At 40.4% G+C, this 14,481-nt stretch overlaps 2 protein-coding genes across 3 annotated transcripts in view; one reads left to right on the top strand and one right to left on the bottom strand.

Annotated features, from left to right (window-relative positions):
- Positions 1-12,618: 12,618 nt before the first annotated feature.
- On the bottom strand, positions 12,619-13,714 carry CAPZA3 (capping actin protein of muscle Z-line subunit alpha 3). Its single transcript, XM_020899356.2, has one exon. The coding sequence runs from the start codon at positions 13,533-13,535 to the stop codon at positions 12,636-12,638; it is 900 nt and encodes a 299-aa protein (XP_020755015.1). The 5' UTR covers positions 13,536-13,714; the 3' UTR covers positions 12,619-12,635.
- A 23-nt stretch (positions 13,715-13,737) lies between these two features.
- PLCZ1 (phospholipase C zeta 1) overlaps positions 13,738-14,481 on the top strand; it is a 45,267-nt gene continuing 44,523 nt past the window's right edge. Inside the window, exons 1-2 of one of the 2 annotated variants that reach the window (XM_070453688.1) lie at positions 13,738-13,880; positions 14,318-14,474. In XM_070453688.1, the coding sequence (XP_070309789.1) occupies positions 14,462-14,474 (13 nt within the window). In that variant the 5' untranslated portion in view covers positions 13,738-13,880; positions 14,318-14,461. The remainder of the gene's footprint in view (positions 13,881-14,317; positions 14,475-14,481) is intronic. The other variant, XM_070453687.1, reaches the window with a different exon arrangement.

The raw sequence follows: 14,481 nt of genomic DNA, 5'->3' as shown, positions 1-14,481 counted from the left end.
GGACAGAGGAGCCTGGCAGGCTACAGTCCATGGAGTCGCAAGACTCAGACACGACTTAGCATCTAAACCACCACCAGATTGCCTGTTTCTATACTTTGCCCATTTTAAGATTAGGATTGCTGTTTTCTTCTGTCTAATTTAAGCAGCTTCTTGTGTCAAATTGAGTGTATTAACAGAAGAAGGATAAGATTTACTTTGCTTCTTTACAGCTTCCCACTGAAGACCTGTGTAATTTCACCATTCATCAACCACATGAGGAGCATTTAAAAAATTCTGTTAAAATTATGAGTGTTAGTGTTACCTCAGTTTGCTAAGAAACTGTAGAGTCTTTTTTTCTTTTTTTGAGGGAGGAGGATAGTATCCACTTGTGGGCGAGTTGGTAGTGTAAGTGGAAATGGAGCTTAGGATTTCCTTTGTTGGGACAAGTTCCTCCAGTTATCAAAAGATAATCATCAAAAGGGGAAATCAATGGGTATTTGATTCTACGTGGGTCATAATGAACAGCTAATCAACTGCTGCACTGCAATAGAAATGGAAGTGGGTCTTTCCAGGCATCCTCTCTGAAATTAGGTGTTGCTCAACATCATCCTTTGGATCCAGTCCCCCATACCTGGGCTTGTGTGATGGCTCAGTGGTAAAGAATCAGCCTGCCAATCCAGGAGACACAAGAGACATTCATTCAATCCCTGCGTGGGTCAGAAAGATTCCCTGGAGGAAGAAATGGCAACCCACTCCAGTATTCTTGCCTGGAAAATCTCATGGACAGAGGAGACTGGCAGGCTACAGTCCATGGGGACGCAGAGAGCTGGACATGACACACCCCATATATACTCCTTCTAATTTCTGTCCTGTGAACTTAGAAATAATAGGGATAATGGAACAAAATGTGAAAATAACCTGGACCCAGGACTATCCTGTTAATTAAAGCTGCATGATTTTGAAAAAGGCACTCAAATTCTCAGGGCCTCATTTCAATCCTAGTCTCTAAAAGAAGAAGTAAAGCTGTATGATGGTTAGTCCTTCAGTCCAAAAAAGAACCAAAGATGCCATGAAACTCTTACTATTTCCAAACTTAGAAGGGTTTACCAGCAGAAGATTTTAGCATCAATTTTTTAAGACAAAGATGGAATCAATTATAAGGAAACATCCAAAGCAAGAGAGAATTATTTGTAGAAATTAGGACATACAATGGCTTATTAGCACAGTATTAACACTGTAGATAAATAAGGGATTTCCCAGCATTGTGTGTGCATGCGCATGTGTGCCCGTGCCTGCTCACTCATGTCCGACTCTTTGCGACTCCGTGGATTGTAGCCCACCAGGCTCCTTTGTCCATGGGATTTTCCAGGCAAGAATACTGGAGTGGGTTGCCATGTCCTCCTCCAGGAGATCTTCCTGACCCAGGGATTGAACCCACATCTCTTGCATTGGCAAGTTGATTGTTTACTGCTGAGCAACCAGGGAAGAATTAACCTGCCAAAGCAGGAGACGAAAGAGATGTGGGTTTGATCCTTTGCTCCGAAAGATCCCCTGGAGGATGAAATGGCAACCCACTTCAGTATTCTTGCCTGGGAAATTCCATGGACAGAGGAGCCCGGCGGCTAGGGTCCATAGGGTCACAAAGAGTTGGCCATGACTGAGCATGCACTCCCACACACCTAATAGCCTTGACATTAGTTGTAATGGATTTTTGAGCACATATATAATATTTTATGTCAGAATTATAAAGCTCATTACATATGAATAGAAATTCTTAACTCCTTGATGATATGCCTCAACTTCTTATGTAAAGTGATAACTTTTCAACCTATGCTCAGTTTTCTATGGTTTGTGGAATGTTAGTAAGTTTTACTTCAAAGAGGATGCCCCAAATAAACATATTTGTTCAGCAAATATTTATTCCCTACCATGTGTCAGGTATTATTTAGGTGCTAAGGATGTTCTGGTAAATAAACAAAATTGCTACCCCCATAGGGTTAGTATTCTAATGTAGGAAGTCAGAATTTAAAAGATTTTAGTGGTAATGAGTGCTTCCCAGGTGATGCCAGTGTAAAGAACCCATCTGCCAATGCAGGAGACATAAAGAGACGGTGGTTGGATCCCTGGGTCAGGAAGATCCCCTGGAGAAGGACATGGCAATCTACTCTAGTATTCTTGCCTGGAGAATCCCATGGACAGAGGGGCTACAGTGCATGGGGTCACCAACAGTTGGACACAACTGAAGCAACTGGGCATGCAAGCACCCACTATGAAATCAATAAAGCTGGTGATGTGGGGAGAACTGGGAAGGGCCAGTGCTCTAGAGGAGTTCAGATAGAAGATACTTGAGCTGAGGTTTGAAGAATGAAGACAGTTAATCATAAGAAGAGCTGAAGGGTTTGTTTTCAGGCAGAGGAAATTCCGAGTACACAGTGCCTCATGTCAGCAAGGGTTTGGCAGGGAAAAGGCAGAGGACGGAGCCTAGTGGACAAGAGTGGTGGGCAAGGAGTGGTGGTTGGCAAGGTTTGAGAATGAGGTTCTGGCTAAAGGTCAAAAGGCTCTGCAGGCCTATGTATGAAGACTGTACTTTAAGAACATTTAACTCACTGGTGTGCAGGGAGTCAGTTTATATTTTTGAAAGCTTATCTTGGCTTCATTGTTGGAGCGGTTATGGGTCTAAGAGTGGATGCAGCGATGTCAGTTGGGAGACAACGGCAGTACCCTGAGAGACACAGTGGGCTATAGTCTACAGTGACAGCAGCTGTCGCAGAGAGAAGTAAACAGGTATTCTTTGAGAGGTTGAACTCAGAGACCTTGCAGATAGGTTAGATGTGGATGGTGAGGGGAAAAAGGAGGGATCAAAAGTGATTCCAGAAAATACTCAACGAAAAAATTTTTTTAGCGGCAGACTACCTCTGAACCTTTGATGTAGATAGAGACTCTCTAAGCAGGTGCATATGCAGCATATTCAAACTTTGTATGGGACCGCGGGCACATCCTTTGTCCCTGCATTTTCAGCATCATCTCTTGATGCTTTGAAGATTAAAATATTTAGTAGAGAAGTTATCTATTTAAAGGAAACAATTTATTTTCTCCCTTCAATGTATTCATTCATTTGACTGTCCATTTACACATTCCACAAATATGTTAGGATGAATTGAGAAGGTAGCATTGACATACTTTACCCTATCATGTGTAAAATAGATAATTATCAGGAAGCAGCTATATAATCTGGGAATCCCAGCCTGGTGCTCTGTGACAACCTAGAGGGATGGGATGGGGTGGGATGGGAGAGGGAGGCTCAAGAGGGAGTGAATATATACATAAAATTCTGACTGGTTCATATTTTTGTACAGCAGAAACCAACACAACATTGTAAAGCAATTGTCCTAAAAAAAAAATCTACTAAACACTTATTATATTCCACACTCTTTAATGAACTCACCAAAGTAAGTAAGTCCTTTTTCTTGAGGCATATATCTATAAAGACCTTTTTTATTTTTTTTAAATAAAAACCTATTTTTTGAAGGTTAATTTAAAAGAAGGAATTGAGTGATGGGAATGTAAAAAGGAAGCAGGGTTAGTAATAAGTCCATGAAAATATTTTGCAGAAGAATTTTGGAGTTAAATAAATTTGCAGTAACATAAGAGAGGATATTGGGATTTTAGTCTCTTAAAAAGGAGAAAGATGAGACACATATGGATGAGTTGGGCCAGGTCAGATTGCTCTGCAAAGTCCAGAAAGGTTTGATATGAGGTCTTCTTGGATGAATGAATACAGTGTGACTATCAGTGTTGGTAGCTGGTTAGAAGTACCTCCCGGCACCAACACAATATTATAAAGCAGTTTTCCTCCAATTAAAAAATAAAAGTACATCCTCGGCCAAGTGAAGTCAGTGCAGCGTAACTCAAATTTTCTAGTCAAATTCACTATGAATAGATGTGTACTGAGAGTCAATGGCCAATAAAGTGTATTGAATGGCTCCATGTGACTATAAATAGCCACTGTCATCACATTTTCTTCTGTATCATGAAGTCTTATCATTAGAAATCATAACACACTGCAGGAATGTCTAGAAATCCTGAAGAGATCAGTTTGACCAATGAATTTCAGTGCTAGACTTGGTGAATTTAATGCCAGACAAATACCTCAGACCCTTCTTGAACTTTGGGCATTTGTTATGCTATGATAATAGTTTGGCAAAAGAGTCTTGATTTTTCTTTTTTTGTTATTTTCTAATAAATTTGAAAAGATCCTGATGTTGGGAAAGATTGAAGGCAGGAAGAGAAGGGGACGACAGAGGATGAGATGGTTATATGGCATCACTGACTCAATGGCCATGAGTTTGGGTAAACTCCGGGAGTTGGTGATGGACAGGGAGGCCTGGCATGCTGCGGTGCATGGGGTCGCAAAGAGTCGGACACGACTGAGCGACTGAACTGAACTGAACTGAATACATTTGAAGGCATTTGAGCTGTTGAAGATTGTTTAATCCAAGAAAAAGGTATAAAAAGAAGTACTGAAGTGAACATAGTAAATATCTTTTGGGAGCACTGGGATACTGTTCAGGTATCTCTACTAAAAAAATATGGTGTTTATGGAATCTTCACCTTACTTCATTGTCTCTTGCCTTGGCCATCTCTGAACTGAGGGCTGTATTTTCGTGCTGTTAGGGTCACAGATCACATTCCTGGGGAATAAAAAAAAAGAATCTGTCCAATTAGTAAATCCTTTTCACACCATAAATTCTTTTCTATTCATATGAGTTTGGAGCGCAGACATGGTGCTTGCAAAGTGCAGGTACTTTACATATTCTAAAATAAGAATAAAACGTGACTGGGGAAATAAGAACAGCATGATAAGCATTATATTTATGTAATAAAATTAATTCAGGAAAGTTTTTGCATTTATAACCTAGAAGAGGTTGTCCTTTTCAGGGGAGTTAAAATGGACTGAAGTATATAGAAAAATTATTTGAAATCCTTCCAAACAAATCTTTTATGTAGCTTTACAAAATATATTTATTTGTTCAAAATAATGACATTTTAAAATGAACAAAAGGATGAATTTTGACCTTGAATTAATGGTAAGACAGATTCTAAAGCAGGAAGAAATCATATTCCTGAAGAGGAGAGAGGCAGGAAAGAATAAAAACTTAATTCTGAAGTTGCTGGCTTTGACACACTATGAGTGGGGCTTCTAGGTAATATTGGAAGGTAGAAGTGAGGTGCAGTCAAGCTGATTGGGGTCATTGCTAAGATTATTTAGTAGATGTCTTGTTTTTGTTTGTAGAACATAGGTGGCCAGGGTTGGAGGGATGGTGGGATGGAGTTTAAGGAGGAGCTGTGTCAAGACAGGATGTTCCTGAAGGTCAGGTCTCACTGGGAGATGTGTTCATGGGAAGCTACCCTGGGAGATGTGGTCAAGGTTGTATCTTAGTGCTTAGCAACAAGTTCAATAATAAAATAAAACTGAAAAAATAAGCAACAAGTTTGAAAGCCAAGAGTAAAGAGAAGACACATATGCTATAAAAAATACTGTGTTGAAGAGATACTTTAATCATAGGTGTGGATTGTGAGTATCCAGTACTGTTGTAGCTGAATATTATGATGAATATTGTGAAGAAAAGGGTGATTGCTGAAAACCTTGGTGCGTGAGGGTGATCATGTAAGAGGAAGAGAATGGAGGTCTAAAGTTTGGAGGATGCCTGTGTCTGGTTGAGTGTGGGGTACAGTGGAAGAGGAAAAATGAAAAGACTTAGAGGAGGAGGACAGTAGGATGCAATTAGAACTGAGGAAAGAAAAGCTTTTCAGGATAAAGAGATAGTCAAGTTCCCATGATGATGACTGAGGGGAGGTCACTGGAATGAAGAATGATGATATTGAAAACTTGCAAGAATGGATTTTCAGTATACTCCTGGACCAGAAGCCACAGAGTTAAGGGCAGGAGTTTTGAAGTGTGACCTACCTAAATTGGAATCCCAGTTCTGTCACTTACCAGCTGTGTCAATTTGGCCCAATTTCTTAAGAATATTCCTAGTTTTCTAAAGTGTAAAAAATAATTCCCTGTTCTATGATTCTTATAAGAATTCAATGAGGCAGGCAAAATTGCTTGGTAGAATGCCTAGAATATAGCACAGTCTTAAACCTATTCCTTTAAGAAAATAATAAATGGTAAGGAAACAGAAAAAAAGCTAAGAATAGGATAATCTTTTGAAAAGTTTCATAGTGAAAGGACCTGAGAAATTCATAGGGAAGATTTTTTTTTTTTTTTTTAGGATAATTGGAACTGAGTATGTTTGCTTATGAGCTTCCCCGGTTGGCTCAGATGTTAAAGAATCTGCCTGCAATGCAAGAGACCCAGGTTCAATCCCTGGGTCAGGAAGATCCCCTGGAGAAGGGATGGCTACCCCCTCCAATATTGTCTGGAGAATCCCATGGACAGAGGAGCCTGGTAAGCTGCAGTTCATGGGGTCACAAAGAATTGGACATGAATGAGCGTCTAACTCATACGCACATTTGCTTGTAGAGGAGGAAGCTAAGAGGGGGTAGAGAATGTGAAAAGTCAAGATAAAAAAATAACTGATGAATCAAGAGCCTGGATGACAAAAGCTCAAGGATTTAGGATCAGGTGCACAAGAAGAATGGGCCTCAAAGGGAATGTACATGACTTCAGTGACTCTCAGGAAGGAGAAGGAAATAAGTATATTTTTAAGTGCAGAGAAGAGATGCTGTCGGAGCTCTCTTTGAAAGCATGTGTCTTGCTAGTAAAGGAACACAGTTGTTTATTTAGTGTAGGAATGATGTAGCATTAGAAAAAAAATACTGTACATCACTTTTGGAGAACTTCATTTTCTTAAACATGTTGGAGGAAACAATCTCTCTCCATTGGGAGTGGGAAAAGAGCAAAGCTCTTCATCAGAACTTGAGGCAGCTTCAGAAAGCAATCAACTGCCTTAGTATGAAGAGGCCCAGTGTCAGTCTTGGTAATAGGCAGAGGAATGCATGGCTCCTAAAGGGACAGCAGTGATTCACAGTTTACAAAATAAACTCAAGCCTGATGAAGTCTACCATGCTTCATGTGTCTATTATCCTGCTTTGTTCATTCTTTCATTCATTGAGTACCTATCTTAAGACAGATAATTATAAACTAGATACTTGGGATAAACAAGGTCCGTGTTCTTATGGAGCTGACAGTCCAGCTGGAAATAGGATTGAGAAGAAAATACTAGAATATTAAGAAAAGTATCACACTGAGTCTTCAGAATCTGAAGCATTTTGTGTGTCTGTGTGCATATGCCTGTATGCATGCATGCTAAATCGCTTCAGTCATGTCTGACTCTTTGCGGCCCAACTTGGGGATCAAACCTGCATCTCTTACATCTCCTACATTGACAGGCAGTTTCTTTACTACTAGTGCCACCTGGGAAACCCATGTATATGCCTAGGCATACGTACATGTGTTTGTATCCATACCCAGATTTAAATGCAAATGTGTTTGTGTATGTGTGTGATAAATATTCAGAGAAGAGGTAGTAACTGTAGATTTTCCTGACTATGCCAGCCTTCATATAAAGAAAATAACTACTAAATAATATCACTGTGGGCATGCTTTTAGGTAGAGGGCAGCATAAGTTAGAAGGAGTACAGAATGAAGCAGGGCAAAAGCTAATAGAGTTTTGCCAAAAGAATACATTGGTCATAGCAAACACCCTCTTCCAACAACACAAGAGAAGACTCTACACATGACAGCACCAGGTGGTCAATACCAAAATCAGATTGATTATATTCTTTGCAGCCAAAGATGGAGAAGCTCTATACAGTCAGCAAAAACAAGACTGGGAGCTGACTGGCTCAGATTATGAACTCCTTATTGCCAAATTCAGGCTTAAAAGAAGGAAGTAGGGAAAACCACTAGACCATTCAGGTATGACCCAAATCAAATCCCTTACGATTATACAGTGGAAGTGACAAACAGATTCAAGTGATTAGATCTGATAGACAGAGTACCTGAAGAACTTTGACGGAGGTTTGTGACATTGTACAAGAGGCAGGGATCAAGACCATCCCCAAGAAAAAGAAATGCAAAAAGGCAAAGCAGTTGTCTGAGGAGGCCTTACAAATAGCTGAGAAAAGAAGAGAAGCCAAAAGCAAAGGAGAAAAGGAAAGATATATCCATCTTAATGCAGATTTCCAAAGAATAGAAAGGAAAGATAAGAAAGCCTTATCTAGAGCGCTCACCTAGAGCCAGACATCCTGGAGTGTGATGTCGAGTGGGTCTTAGGAAACATCACTAAAAACAAAGCTAGTGGAGGTGATGGAATTCCAGTTGAGCTATTTCAAATCCTAAAAGATGATGCTGTGAAAGTGCTGCACTCAATATGCCAGCAAATCTGGAAAACTCAGCAGTGGCCACAGGACTGGAAAATGTCAGTTTTCATTCCAATCCCAAAGAAAGGCAATGCTAAAGAGTGCTCAAACTACCACACAATTGCACTCATCTCACATGCTAGCAAAGTAATGCTCAAAATTCTCCAAGTCAGTCTTCAACAGTACGTGAACTGTGAACTTCCAGATGTTCAAGCTGATTTTAAAAAAGGCAGAGGAACCAGAGATTTAACATCCGTTGGATCATCAAAAAAGCAAGAGAGTTCCAGAAAAACATCTACTTCTGCTTTTGTGACTATGCCAAAGCCTTTGACTGTGTGGATCACAACAAACTGTGGAAAGTTCTTAAAGAGACGGGAATATCAGATCACCTGACCTGCCTCTTGAGAAATCTGTGTGCAGGTCAGGAGGCAACAGTTAAAACTGGACATGAAACAACAGACTGTTTCCAAATAGGGAAAGGAGTGCATCAAGGCTGTATATTGTTCCCCTGCTTTATTAACTTATATGCAGAGTACATCATGAGAAGTGCTGGGCTGGAAGAAGCACAAGCTATTATCAAGATTGCCGGGAGAAATATCAGTAACCTCAGATATGCAGATGACACCACCCTTATGGCAGAAAGCGAAGAAGAACTAAAGAGCCTCTTGATGAATGTGAAAGAGAAGAGTGAAAAAGTTGGCTTAAATCTCAACATTCAGAAAATGGAGATCATGGCATCTAGTCCCAACACTTCATGGCAAATAGATGGGGAAACAGTGGAAACAGTGAGAGACTTTATTTTCTTGGGCTCCAAAATCACTGCAGATGGTGACTGCAGCCATGAAATTAAAAGATGCTTACTTCTTTGGAAGAAAAGTTATGACCAACCTAGACAACATATTAAAAAGCAGAGACATTACTTTGCCAACAAAGGTCCGTCTAGACAAAGCTATAGTTTTTCTGGTAGTCGTGTATGGATATGAGAGTTGGACTATAAAGAATTCTGAGCACCTGAGAATTGATGCTTTGAAGACTGATGTTGGAGAAGACTCCTGAGAATCCCTTGGACTGCAAGGAGATCCAACCAGTCCATCCTAAAAGAAATCAGTCCTGAATATTCATTGGAAGGACTGATGCTGAAGCTGAAACTCAATACCTTGGCCACCTGATGCGAAGAGCTGACTCATAGGAAAAGACCCTGATGCTGGGAAAGATTGAAGGTGGAAGGAGAAGGGGAAGACAGAGGATGAGATGGTTGGATTGTATCACTGACTCAATGGACATGAGTTTGTGTAAACTCCAGGAGTTGGTGATGGACAGAGAGGCCTGGCGTGCTGCAGTCCACGAGGTCTTAAAAGAGTCAGACACGACTGAGTGACTGAAGTGAACTAAACTGAGCATAAGTTAGTGAAATACCTTTTATACTTGTTTTACTTTAAAGTATGTTGCCTTTCAAAGAAAAAATTTGATATTCGATGTTGCCAAGATTTTAGCGAGGTCTCTTATGCTACCGATGGGAGTATAAATTGTTAAATCTGTCTGGAAAGCAATTTGGCAATATGTACTAAGAACATTAATATGTTCATATCTTTTCAATATGTGATTTTAGGGAATTTATCTTAAGGGAAATAATGTAGAATGTGGGCAAAACTTTATACACAGAGATACTATAGCCTAATTAATAACAGAAATAAAATGTTAAAAATTTAAATTATGTATCAGTAGAGAAATGGTTGTCTTGTTATTGCAGATGAAAATATGAGTATCATGTAAATAATTAAAATTATTTGCTCAAGTAGTTTTAATGACATGGGACAATATCATACAGGAAATTATATAAAAAGAAAAGGGTACAAATTTTTATATGCTGTAGATCCTTAATATTTAAAGCAATTCCATAAAATTGTATGCAAGGAAATAGACCAATATGCTTTACGCTTTAAGCATTTTTATGATTTATACATGTGACTTTTATGTTCAGAAATAGCAGTAAATATTATTTTAAATACCGTGTGTTAATAGATATCTAGTGGGAAGCTGCTTTATAGCACAGGGAGCTCAGCTTGGTGCTCTATGATGATATGGGCGGGGGGATGGGGGATGGGGAGAGGCTCAAGAGGGGGGAGATATGTGTATACATAAAATAAAAATTAAAAACCCCTGTGTTAGAGTGGGCATTAAATGCTTCTGTGATTTTCCCATGAAACATTAATCTTAGGATGGATTGATCTGCAAGATCAATACTTCCATATATAACCATAATATCAATTCAGATTTTTGTGAAAGAATTTGTCAGATGGGTATATTTTAGTGCAGTGAGAGTACTTTTCCTTGTTGCTTTTCTTTAGTTTTTTTCCCTTACATTTTTAACATGGCAAATGAAGGCAGTCAGATGTCTTTGGCCTGTGTGTGGTGAATCCAGTGAAGAAGTACAAGTAGCCTTCAATGGACCGTAGTTGTGTAGGAAATGATTTCAATTAAGTAAATGGAAAGCAGAGATGTGTTACTTTAAGAGTAGAGCAATGTATCTTAAAATGTGATCTTATAGCCCCTTGTATCGGAATCATGACTATAATTGCTCAAGATGTAGATTTGCTGACCTACTAAGTCAGTCTGAGGATGGGTACTGGGAAGTTGTCTTAAAGATATACCCTGGGTCACTATCCTGAGATTCTCCAAGATCTACCACCAATTAAGACAGGTATGAAATTTAGACATTTTTGCAGAGGAACCTTAAACATTGGCTCCATTGTTCATTAAACAGAATTTGACTTTTTTTTTTTCATTTACATGGATCCAAACTGTAAAGCACTTTGCTTACCACATAAGTTGGATGTGGGGCTGGGACCCAGCTACTGCTCAACTGCAATCTTAGTAGAGAGGTTTAGATTTGGAATTCTTGAAGAACAGACAAAGTGATCAGTAACATTGCTGGGACAAGTGATAGGGGACTGCTTGGCTAGAAAACAGCGACCTATCAGTTCTAGCTCCCTTGGGAGTGGTATCCTTTGGGTGGAATGCTTACCTAAGTCATTGCAGACTGGAGTTCACAACTTTTAATGAGACGGGCTTCCACGGAGAGCTGCAATGCTTTAGAGCAGCGGAGTCCAACCTTTTGGCACCAGGGACCAGTTTCATTGAAGAGTTTTTTCACAGACGAGGGATGGGAGGTGGTTTCAGGATGATTCGAACACATTACATTTATTATGCACTTTATTTCTATTATTATCACATCAGCTTCACCTCAGATCATCAGACATTAGATCCTGGAGATCGGGGACCCTGCTCTCAAGGTTAAGAGTGCTAGGGGTCAGTAACACTCATCACTCACTATGTGCCTGGATGAATTAAGTGACTCAGGTTTTAGATTCTTCTCATATTAAATGGGGTTACCTCTGAGAGCAACCTAATGACAAAAGATTTGTTGTAAATCATCTAGCACAGGGTTCAGCATGAAATTTTCATATAAATGACTTCACAAGAGCCAGACTATATAAGCTTGGAAGTCAAGCTTTTCTACTTGATTCTTTGAAGAAAAGCCTGGAGATTAGAGTAATTCCGGATTCTTGCGAGGGGTTGGGGTGTGAGTGAGGGGGAGTGGCCATGGGTCCAGTAGTCCTTCATAGGAGCTAGATTTTTGATATTTGTTGGTTTCATGGACCATCTAACCCTAATGGCACTGATTGAAACCTACCCCCTTGTTGGTGAGTTGAGTTAGATGAACTATCATTTGCAGAATGACTCTTGTTTGCTTGCCTTCTCCAGTTACAAAGAAAGCCAAAAGTCATTCCTACACATACTCACACAGCCTTAACCCTGGCCACCTATATTAATACTTCTGGGGTGCCGCGTTCTACAAAGTCATTTTAGGTTCTAATAAATGTTTCTGGCTTTATGATTGCCACTACCATGAAACACATTACCATCACTCTTTCCTTGAGTTACTGGTAAATATTTCTTGAATAAAATGATTTGGAAGACTTGTCCCTAATTTAAACTTGCATCTGGAATTCCTTGGCGGTCCAGTGGTCAGGACTCTGCTTTCAACTGCTGAAGGCAGTTCAGTCCTAGGCTGGGGAACCAAGTTCCTACAAACTGTGTGATGTGCGCCCCCCCCCCAAAAAAAAAAGTAAAACCAAAAATTGCCCCAAAATTTACATCTGCCAAGTGATGGACATATCTAGTGGCTTCTCAACTTTAGGAGAATAACCTCAGCGCCTCCCCCCACCCCCCCCCCCCCAGAAACACAACTGAATCAAATCAAGACAGTTACCAGGAGCAATCCTTTATATTATCCAGTTGCAGAGCACACTTCTTGAATAAATGACATACCCTAGTTTAGGATACATCACCAGATTCAAGTCAGAGAGTATCCTCTGCCAGTCAATATGAGTACGGGTCACTGGAAGATCTCTTCGTAGAATTCTTCTCAGAGCTTCATTCGATAACTCCTGTAGTTCTTCCAACAGTGCAGTTTGAAATTTGTTCTCTTGCTCTTCCACAAGCCTTGCGAAACTTAGAGCCAGTTGAGCTTGGTTCACCACCTCCAAGCTTTCTTTCAGGTCCTTGGAGATTTCGACATGTAGGTTGACACACCTGAAGTAGTGAGCTTGCACAAAAATTCTCCCTGTTACCTGGGTTAGGAATGGATTGACCTGGAAAATCCATTTTGATTTCCAAAGGCCATTCCAGTAGTTTGCTGTTTCATAGCTGTGGTCTTCAATACAGGCGATCAAGAACTCCTTACTTTTCACTGTTTTTCTCAGCACATTGCAGTTGCCCTTTGGGTAGTGGTCGTTCACATACAGCTTCAAGGCACACAGAACTACAGTCCTCAGGTACTCCGTCTCATTCCGAATGATTCCATGACTCTGGATGTCCTTTAACTGATTTTGAAGCAGGTCAAATTTGAAAGAAAGTTTGCTCTGGTAGTCGAAAAACCTGTAGTCGCCCACGACGTTGTGGTGAGACAGGAGGACAGCATTCCCATCAATGCTGAGCGGGACAGAATATTTTTGGCAGTGTTGATGGCCTGCACACTCCCCTTGATGGTGCATGAGTTTTTCATCACGGATAAGCAGACAGAGATCATCAAAGGCATTTACAAATTCCCCTGGAGGAGCCTGTATCAATAGTCTGCGAATTACTTTTTCTTTCTCTTTCCTACTCAGAGTGCTACGTGACATGTTTGGTAGCGGCAGAAGCAGAGCTTCTGGAATAAGCAGTGTTCAGAAGATGAGAGAACATTCCATGGGGCACCTTTCCCATCAAGGTGTTAAACGTTCAAGCTTAAGATTACCATGTCTGACCATGCCAAAAACAGGTTGTCTGGCCGGCTCTGAGTCTCCTGGTGAAGTCACAAAGGAGCTTGCTCTGTGAAGTATGGGACTTTCGATGAGATCACAATGGGCGTTCGGACCCAAAGGAAAACATGAAAGTCACCTGACAGCGTGGTGCCCAGCCAACCAGCTATACGAATTTTGAAGATTTTTTAAGAACTTAGCCTCCAGAACAGCCTTCTTCATAAAGTGGTGTGTCTCTGTGTTTATCACATAGGTGGTCATAGATCTAAGAGAAGCAACCCAGAGTTTCTAGGGAGTATTTGGAAGCTCTTTGACCCTTTGGGGGCCACAGTGGCAGGGATTTGTAATCAGGCCCTCAGAATAACTGTCCCCAACCCAGTGGAAGCATGTTATCCTGAAAGGTTTTAGGGGTTTAAACAAAAGAGTAAAAATAAAATGAGAGACGATGACTGTTCATGGGAAAATGCCAGACGGCAAGGGTTGCCTCTCTTATAAACATTGTGGATTTGGAAATGGTCAGAACATAAGCAAGAAGCCAGAAAAATTTTAAGGGCAGTGAAGTGCAGAGACCACAAACCTCCATACCGTCTCTGGGGGATTTAAGTGTTGCGCTAACTGCAAAGAACAAAGGCAACAAACCACTGTGTTTTCTGCTTTCTTTCTAGAAAAGGGGCAGTGGCAACAGCGGATGAGTTTCAAGGAATCCCTTTCTTGCCAAGGGGCAGAGTTAATTATATTTGGAACCCGTGACAACTCATAATGGGGAGAAGCTTCTAAGTGAGGAGAAACGAACTTCAGGTCATGAAAATATGGAGAACAAATATCCACT

Source organism: Odocoileus virginianus, chromosome 23 (assembly GCF_023699985.2).
Source record: "Odocoileus virginianus isolate 20LAN1187 ecotype Illinois chromosome 23, Ovbor_1.2, whole genome shotgun sequence".
NCBI lineage: Eukaryota > Metazoa > Chordata > Mammalia > Artiodactyla > Cervidae > Odocoileus > Odocoileus virginianus.
Note: the sequence above shows the minus strand (reverse complement) of the source record. Positions and strands in the feature narration are given on the sequence as shown.

What these genes read in the sequence shown, in the direction of transcription:
- CAPZA3 (XM_020899356.2), bottom strand. Translation starts at nt 13,535, where the DNA reads ATGTCACGTAGCACTCTGAGTAGGAAAGAGAAAGAAAAAGTAATTCGC.